Source organism: Lipophrys pholis, assembly GCF_963383615.2.
Source record: "Lipophrys pholis genome assembly, chromosome: 7".
NCBI lineage: Eukaryota > Metazoa > Chordata > Actinopteri > Blenniiformes > Blenniidae > Lipophrys > Lipophrys pholis.
Window position 1 is genome coordinate 29,689,854 of NC_137638.1, and position 10,016 is coordinate 29,699,869.

The window sequence follows — 10,016 nt, forward strand, 5'->3', positions numbered from 1 at the left end:
TCAAGCAAGATTGTTCTTTGTTTAGACTGCTTACCGTTTTTATATGAAAAATAAAATCCAATTGCAACATCTCAATATGGATTGATTCTGTTTAGATATTTTTATGGAGGGACTTACAAGCATACAGAGTAAAAACTAAAGTAGTCAGCTTATTAAAGACTGATGAATTTCAGCAGCTGTTTTTTGACTTGACCCAGAATTTAAAAAAAGAAAAGTAATTCCTCACATGTAAGGTAACTGCCACTTCAAAGAAAAAACAACTCTTCTCCCTCCTCTTTCCCTCCCTCTTCATTTACTCTCTCCTCCATCCCTCCTCCTCCCCTCAGCATCTGAAGGAGCAGCTGAGCCGATCTCCATCATTCCAGACTAACTCTTTTAATCAGCGGCTGCGCGCACACAGAGTGAAAGCTGTTATTTTGTCACTTTAAAGACATTAAATACATTACTTGAAGAATGAAAGACCTCTATTTTGATACCTTGTTGTTGAGTTTCATGCATTTGCTTTTTCTCTGCACTTTTCTTGATGCGCTCGAGGCGCGCGCTCAGACGGCCGCTGCTGCTGGAGATAGCGAGGCACTCAGGCGCGGGTTGACATGGCAACACAACGGACAGGTTTTCAGCATCCTGAGCCGCGGTTCACAGTACAGGCCGTCTGAGCGACGTCACGGCGGGTCGCCCCTCCACGAAAACCCGGTGGTGGTCCTGGGAGGCGTGAACCACACGGCACCGCGCGTCCCAGCCGCCGCCGGCTCTGCGCAATTACGCACGATGGCACGTCAGCATCAGCAGCCGCCGATGCAGGATCATCCAGGCAACCCACCGCCGGCCAGACCGGAGGATATGATGGTCGGAGATGATCCGTACAACCCGTACAAGGCGTCAAACTACTACCCCTATTACAACTACTACAACTCCTACTATAGACCCAGACACCGGGGTCACCACAGGCACGGATACGGCACCAGCTACCATCAGCACGGTGAGAAGAACATTCACTTTTGGCTTTTAAATGTACAACAGAAATAGGAGCCAAACATATTGTCCAACAAAGGATAACCATACAATGTGAAAAAAAATGCAAAGACAGTTAATGTAGTATTTTATCAAAAGCATCTGTTGTTTCTAAATCAGTCATTACAACGTTTTGGTCAGTTAACACATATTGAGACTGCAGTTAAATATTGTATCTCAGGACTTTCTAACACCTTTTAGTTCAGCCCAATGTTGTCCTGATAGGGCTGGACAGGTAAAATGGCACTATTTTACAATAACCTGTCAATCTTAACATTAAAGTTTGTTTTTTTGTTTTGATGTCGAGTATAACTTTAGAAAAAGTCAATGTTTTTGAAAAATGTTTTGCAAATAGTACAGAAAGTTTCTACAATCTCAACATAAAGTAAATTCTAATGATACTCTGCTGGTAAATTCTGTGAAATAATCTAAAGACCTGTCTTATAAATGATTCAGCTTTTTGCAGAATCAGAAAAATTGTACAATCCTTGTGGGAAATTCTTGAAATGCAAATTTACTGTGACAAACTGTTTTAAAAAGTCGTGTGTGTACCTGTGTTCCTTGGAATTCTTATAATTGGCTTGTTGGTTTGGCGGCCGGATTGGAGCCTCTTGCAGGCTGGTTTTGGTTCATGGGCCTCATGCTAGACACCCCTGCTGTATGATGATGTATTAGTAGTGCATTAATGTCAAAGCTGTGAAGTTAAACATGCAGTGTGAAGGCTGCAAAGTGCCACAACAGGAGGAGCTTTCGCTGAAGTTTCCACCAAGATGCATCGTCAACAATGACAGGATGTGGAAATTTCTTGAAAATACTGAACTTTTTAAAGATATCATTCCGGGTCCAGTTGTACAGAATGGATTAAAGCAAGCCAGTGATTCGTCTTTGAGGTTTCCAAATATGATTTTTATTGAAAGGTATTTTAAATACTACTAGTTGCATGAAGATCAGTGTGTTCTTCTATTCACCGAGCCCTTTTAAAGTTCATAGGTTCACTCTGTAAAAAGAAATATAAGTCTAGACCAATTTTATAGGCTCATTATTTGTGTAACTGGATCTCTAGACAATCTCCTTAAACCTAGAGTGAAGGGGGGCATATCTTCACTTTCCTCATGCTTTCCTTGAAGTCTGCTAGTGCCTCTTCATTAATATTCATTGACAGGATGATCTTTCCAAAGAAAACCAATATAATTCTCAACCATGACATATCAATGTATTTTTATATGCTTTGACTTTAAAAGGAAAGTCGACACGGTTGATCTGAATGAGCAAAAGTAGAACCAGGACCGATATTTAAACGGTCACTCAGTTTATCACGTGATGTCATGACGATGGATGCATGAAAAGGATATAATATAAGGAAGACGTTCAACTAAAGGGCATGTCAGAAAGCTGCACATGGAGAAGAAAGTCACATGTCGAATTAAATCTTGAAAGCAAAATATTGACATAAAATTCTCTTTATCTGACTCATAGCGAAAGATTTTTCACACAGAGTAACGGCTGTTACACATAAACTGCGATTCATCCATGAGCCGCGCTGCTAAAAGTGACTGTTTTAAGCACATTAACTGTTGGATGATCCATGATTTTTCACCACAATTCAGATAAAAACCTCAAAATGATCCTGTGGAGTCCTTTAAATCCCACCACCTCCACAGACAGTTACCTTCCATCCACAAACACTGAACAATGAGAAGAAACCTTGGCTGAAACTTCCTCCACATCCTCATAAGCAATCTGTGGTTTCCTCCAGCTCTGGCCCATACGGTGGCCTGGAAGTGCAAAACACTACAAACTTCAGAAAGCACTACCAAATCCGAAAAACACTACAAATTAGGGAAAACATTACCAAATTGAGAAAAAGCACTTACAAATAGAGAAAACACTACAAACTGGAAGTCATTCCTGCCCACTGAATAATCGGTGGATAAGAGACTCCTTCAGTAGTTAAGAGACAAGATGATTTGTCCTCATTGTGGCAACAATCCAATCAGTAACGACCTGACATTTTCATTGTGTTGTCTAAAGTGTGTAGTGTTTTTCATTTCCGATCACCATGGGTCCATCTCATCAAAACTTTTTTTCATCTAATTAAACTAAGTTTTCAAAACAAAGTTTCAACTGAAAACGCAGTATTTTTGACATGGAAACGGCCATGAGTTGGTGCCGTTTCATTATTAATGGCAGTACAAGGTTGGATTGTTATTATGGTGACTGTCAAAATAAAACTACCAAGTCCAGGAGAATATGGACTGGTAGTCATCTGCACATCTGACACTCTGCAGGAAACATTGTTCTTATTGTCCCTCTACTGAGCATGTACAGAAGAACTAGTTACTTTGGCTGTGGTGTGCATGGCCAGTTGCAGTGCTTCCACTGTCCACTTGGGGGCGGAGGCTCACCGTTTCCAGAAAGTGTTGTTTTCACCCATCTACACTGCGACTGAGCGCGTTTTCAAGACGTTGCATTTTCAGTGTCTCTGAGCACCGTTGTCGTGTAAATGGACACCCAAGACTCTATGAAAGTTTTCCATTTTCACTTGACTTATTGTGTAAACGAGCCCTAAAACTCACTTTTAGAGATTTGCTTTTAACTGATGGCCTCTTTCAATTACTTCTTGCTTGAATTCCTCTTTACCATCCTGATTTTATTATGAACGTCATTTTGTTTGTTGTTATTCTCTGTAAAATACTATTTTAAAAAGGTGCTCAATGAACAAAGTAGATGATCAATCTCTGGCCACCACTCGCTGTTATAAATTGCAGTTTTGATTTGTTGTAGTTTGTGGTGTGAGTCTGTTGTGAGCAGTGTCTTTTTCTCAGGGGGACTCTAGTAATAAACTCATCTAAGTGCATCTATTTCAATCGACTGTGCTGTGAATGCAGGTCTCCCTGATCTGGCTCCTGATCCGTACTATATCCAGGTTGCCACCTACATCCAGAGGTTGCCCATGTACAACCTTCGCTGCGCTGCTGAAGAGAACTGCCTGGCCAGGTAAGTCACGCTGCTGATGGCAGGTTCTCTCCGACGGTGTTTAATTCTAGAGAAGAATTCTCTGCACTGAAAACATCCTATTCAAAGTTAATCTTGACTGAACATGTTGGGAGCAGTGGGCTCTGCCGCGGTGCGATGCCCGGGGAGCAGCAGAGTCAAGGGTCATGCTCGGTGACCCACAGTGGTGAGCAGCGGGATTCAAACCTGCCAACGTCTGACCCCAAGTCAGCTTCTCTGACAGCGAGGCCACCACTGCCACAGACCTTCCTGCAGTTTTGTCCCTTCATTTGCAGTTTTCTTTTTAAGTTCCTCTGGTTTTGCCCGTTCTTCTTTTCCAGCTCTGCTCAGTCGTCCAATGACTACGACACCAGAGTGTTGCTGAGGTTTCCTCAAAGAGTGAAGAACCAGGGAACAGCCGACTTCCTGCCCAGCAAACCTCGATATGCCTGGGAGTGGCACAGCTGTCATAAGTAGGTAGCTGGTACACCAGGCCATCATTGTGTTGGGCTCTTAGCTGTACTACGTCTGTGTATTAATTAGGAAGTGTTTTTTTTTTTTTTTTTTTACATTATTATTAAATTAAAGATAATAGAGGCAGTAAATACACTAGGCCTGAGACAGAACCTTGATGGACTCCACAAGGGTCACACATTTCAAATAAAAAGTCTTGGGATCCACTAAAACCACTTTTTTAAAGGACAAGTTCAAGTTTGAGTACTAACCTTGAGCTACTTACCAATACCAAGTATCGATACGAGTACTTATTAAATGCCTCAAAGCGTAAAACTTTTTAGCATGTAGCTTGTAGCACGAGCCCGATAGCAGTTAAACTAACTGCTATCGGGCTAACTGATGATTTTATACAGAAAATCTTTCACCGCCTCAGAATGTAATTCAGAGTCGGTCTCACTTGTTTCATTCTCATTAATATTAAAGAATCTCCCATCACTCCTGCTCTTCTGCGTGCCTGCGGGACACGTTGCTGTCGGGTGACGTCACGTCATATTTGCCCCATTGTATCAGGCAGCTTTTACAAGTATTGGTATGAGAATGAGTACGAGTACGAGTACTCCAAGCAGTATTGGACCGAAACCCGGTATCGTTACCAGTGTCGGTATCGGTCCTTCCCTAATTTCAAGACGTATAGCCTAAAACGTTACAAAGGACTCTCACACTGTGGAGTTGGTTCTTTAGTCCCTCCACCGCCCTGACTTGACCGTGGCCGCGGTGCTCAGTCACTTCCACAGCATGGACGAGTTCAGCCTGTACGAGCTGCTGGATGGACAAACTCAGAAACAAGTGGCCGAGGGTCACAAGGCCAGCTTCTGTCTGGAGGACACGTCCTGCGAGCCCGGATACTACCGCCGCTTTGCCTGCACGTCACACACACAGGTACACACACAGGTACACACACACACACACACACACACACACAGGTACACACACACACACACACACATACACACAGGTACACACACACACACACACATACACACAGGTACACACACACACACACACACACACAGGTACACACACACACACACACACACACACACACACACACACACACACACACACACACACACACACACTGTGAAGACAAAGACAGTAGTCAGACATTTGACCATTTTATAATGAAATTAAGGGAACTATCTTAAAAATACCTTTAAGAGACAACGAAAAATATTCAATGTTAAGATAACAAATATAAGTTGATGTTAAAAAACAGATAAAACAGCATGAAGGGCACATAGAGGGATGACATGTTCACATGACAAACGAAAGATACAACTGAATTGTTTGCATAGTTAGATTTTTTTCTTCTTCTCTTGTTTCTTCTTCTTGTGCTTTAGGGTTTGAGTCCCGGCTGCTTCGACACTTATAACGCCGACATCGACTGTCAGTGGATCGACATCACAGACGTCTCTCCAGGAAAATACATCCTCAAGGTCGGACTCACTGGATGGAAATGAAACACTCATTTTCATTCAAATTTTAATTCAACACAAAGCAGCAAATTTTTATGACAACAAGGTTTTATTGAACCTAAAGTTCAGCTGTTATTCTAAATATAAAGATTACAGCTAAGATCAACAGACAGTGTCTTAAAACAGATGTAGACTGCCTCCTCAAAATGTCCTCCTTGGATCGCTCTCAGATTGAGTACGTTGAAAGTATCTCGGGATCGGGCCGGTACTTGTATCGGCTACAAAAGAAAATCCAGTTTGAAGATGATGGATTTGGGGCAAACTTTTTCCTACAAAAGTGACCTTGTGTTGTGCCACTTTGTGTAATCGTTGCGTTGCCCCACCAGGTGACGGTAAACCCAAAGCAGCACGTTCAGGAGTCCAACTACAACAACAACGTGGTTCGATGTGACGTGCAGTACACCGGCACCGCGGCACACGTCTCCGGATGCACCACCACATCGTAAGACTCCGATGTTCCTCACTTCCTGATGTGGCGAGGCCATTAGCTCTGCAGCTCTGCATCTTCTCACATTAATAGGAGCAATGAAAAGTAATTGTGCTCAATCAGTTGCGAAATCAGCACGTACTCTTGTTTTCCACCAGTCTTTACTCATTTAGACACGTCGCTGTGTAAACCCACACTTTATGGTTCATTTTAATCTTTCAGAAATAAATGTGACGTATCATTAAAAATGAAATGTAATTCCTGGTCTAATGTTGGCCAACGCTATTGAAGTGCAGAAATTATTATATGATCTTCTATATTTACCCATGTAGCACCGCATTATGTAATAATGGTGCAATATGTAATAATGTAATACATTTTCAACTCATTATGTAATAATGGTGCATTTTGTAAAAAAAATTCTTGAAAGCATTTTGTAATAACTTGTTACAGTTATTACACAATGTGGGTTGAATGTTGGAATGCACTCAGTGACACTTACAGTCTGGTTTCATTTACAATCTGGTTTCACTTACAATCTGGTTTCGTTTACTCAAGGAAATAGAAATGGCTCGTGGAAATACTAGCTGGCTTGTAACTTTCAAAATCTACCAGCCACAATGGCAGCTGATCTAAAAAGTTAAACCTGATTTAGAGCTGCATTCTACCATCTCCATGTTGGCAGGACAAAGACAAAGACGTTTTACACATTATTAAGCATAGAACCATGTATACGGATGAAGGGCAACATTTATTCCATAAAGCACCAAATGGTTATATTTTATAAAAAAAATAAATAAACAAGTGGAACACCCACATTTTGTAATAACGGTTGTAACATGTAACAAGTTTAACAAAGTTTATTAGAAAATTTGAATTTTATTACAAAATGCGGCAGACTATTACAAAATGTGGTGTTATTACATAATGAGTTGAAAATGTATTACACGATTACATATTGCACTGTTATTAAATAATGCGGCGCTACAACCTACATAAAAGTAACACCAGCAAGCTGTTTTCTTTGTTAGTTTGGTTTTAAAGAGAATTCCTGCTAGGAAGCAACGTTAGACTGTGGTTTGATTTTCATTGGCTTTATAGTTTGTTTTGGTGTATAGTTTGTATTTCTCTCTTCTAAATTGAATCAATAAGTGATTTATCTGAAGTTGTACTTGAAAACAAATTTTCTGTACTTTTTTCCTCCTTTGGGAATGAGAGAAATAGAGTCTGCTTATTGTGCTGGGACAATTTATCAACCTTCAAATGATCTTTTTGTCCCCTTTTTCTCATTTTTGCAGTCAGTGAAGCGACTCCTGGTACAGGAACCTGAAGACCACAGACTGGAGACTCAGTTTGTTTATTTGTCATAAAACTTTCAGCATTTAGCACAAATGTAAAAAAAAGACACACAAGCAAACATCTAAAGCAGGAAGCATGTTAAAGTCAAATCAGAGTGAAGCAAAAGGTTCATTTCATTCCATTTCAGGATTTTATTACAGATCTTCATATGATCACTTTATTTCCATATTAAGCGATTTTGTACGATTTACATAAAACCGCTGCTGGAGTTACTGTCAGCATCATTTTGTCAGAATGTTCAGACTAATGTTGCCTTCTCATTGCCAAGGATCTCAGGAGTTTGAGCCCCTTTGATTGCACTCATTCAGAAAAGAAGCTGCGTGGCCACTTGACCACTCCAATACATGGAAGCACAGAAGTCTGCATCATGAGAAGAAGTGAGGGGAGCGCCTGTTGCTGCTTTGTGCACAGCGGGAGGTCCTGTTTACGATTTCAAGTGAAAGCTCAAACCCCATGCTCAGTAGATGGACAATAACAACAATGATTCCTCCAGAGTGTCAAGACTCCCACTCCATATCCTCCTGGACTTTATACTTTTATTTTGACAGTCACCATAATAACAATCCAAACTTGGTGGTCTGTTCACTAGAATGTCCTTGTTCTCCCATGGTTGATGTTAATAGCGTTTTGTTCTCTGCTGCATGTGTGTAGTTTCATTACAAAAACAACCAAGAGCCCCAACCTGTAGCCTGTCATGCTCACTACAGCATTTTCAACGTTTCTGCTGTTGCCATGTAAACGAACATCGTTTTCAAAACGTCGCCACGTAAACGTGAAACTTTTCTGAAAGGAAAATGTAGAAATGATGCGTTTTCACTTGAAACCTTGTGTAAACAGGAGATAAGAAAAGGCTCCTGCAGTTCAGTTGTTAGCAGGGTCAATTATTGTGTTTCATACTTCCAAAGCTGGCGATGCTGAGTAACACGTTATTTCCCAAATAGAAAATTATATATTTCTGCATATAAACACAGATTTTTATTTTTATTTAAATTTTCACAACATATGTTAAAATTAGGAATCAATGCATCATTTGTTTAACAACAAAGTATCTCTCAGATTTGCTTTATGTCACAAAATAAGTAAATTAAAGAGTTAAGTTCCAATTAAATGAAGGAGTTCAGTGTGTTCACCTCAATCACAATACTCACAAACCGACATGAACAAAAACATTTAATTCAATCAACTTTAATTGTATAGCATGGCATCCATAAAAGCTTTAGTTGTATTTGTTGTCTTTCTTCTTCCATGTTTACTACATGTTTACTGAATGGGCTTTCGTCCTCAGTCTTTAACAACAAACTGATGAAGCTCAGAGCAGGATTGAGTTCGACGCACTAAAGAACTCAACACTGCCACTTAATGCACAACGGCGTTTTACACGACACACTGTACTTCACTGTAAACTTGAGTCATTCCAAAGGAGAGCTTCAGATGATTTCAGTTTTAAAATGAATGCGTTTTAATCCTCCCTCATTGTGTATCTCATCAGGCTCTGTTGGTGCGATGAAACAGAGTCAAGGTGCTGAAGCACAATCTTTTCTTTTTGTGCAATTTGAATTTACTCTTTAAATGTTTTCGGTGTGCATTATATTAGGTGTGTGTTCTCATCCCACAATGTGTGCCTGACAACCTGTAACCACACTCAGTGTTTGCCGAGCTGTATAAAGGCCTGCACATGTCATGTTATCAACCTGCATTACTTTATTAAAGTTTATTTGAATGAGATTTGATTTTGTGTGACAATTAAAGTGTTGATGCATTGAAGGCTGGATGAATGGATGTATGTATGGATGGATGTATGTATGGATGGATGGATGGATGGATGGATGGATGGATGGATGGATGGATTGTAGCCAATAAGTCTCCACCTCTGACTCTAGCCCTCCAGGTTTCTTTATGTTAAAACAGTTTTTACTTTCCACCTGAGCTTGATCATGAGGAATTGTTGGATTTTCTCTGTAAAAGTGTAAAAAAAGAAAAAAGAACAGGCATGGTGGTGCAGTGGTTTGCACCGTGGCCTCACATAAACAGCTTTTCTTTCTGTGTCTTCTTTGTACTTATGTCCTCGCCATGTCTGCTGCTCTGACTTCCTCCCACATGTCCCGAGACAACAAAGTTTCTCTGCTTTTCTGAGATTGTTTTTGTTTAAAGCACTTCATTCTTCTTTTTGTGTGAGGAAGGTGTCATATGAATCAAGTTTGTTACTCAGCAAACGAGCTCGTCTTGACACACAG

The 10,016-nt window shown here is 40.5% G+C and overlaps 1 protein-coding gene across 1 annotated transcript; it reads left to right on the forward strand.

Moving 5' to 3' along the window:
* Positions 1 to 324: 324 nt before the first annotated feature.
* On the forward strand, positions 325 to 9,506 carry lox (lysyl oxidase). Its single transcript, XM_080467609.1, has 7 exons — positions 325 to 979; positions 3,900 to 4,008; positions 4,347 to 4,478; positions 5,244 to 5,400; positions 5,862 to 5,957; positions 6,323 to 6,438; positions 7,722 to 9,506. The coding sequence occupies exons 1-7, from the start codon at positions 454 to 456 to the stop codon at positions 7,726 to 7,728; spliced, it is 1,143 nt and encodes a 380-aa protein (XP_080323735.1). The 5' UTR covers positions 325 to 453; the 3' UTR covers positions 7,729 to 9,506.
* Positions 9,507 to 10,016: the final 510 nt, after the last annotated feature.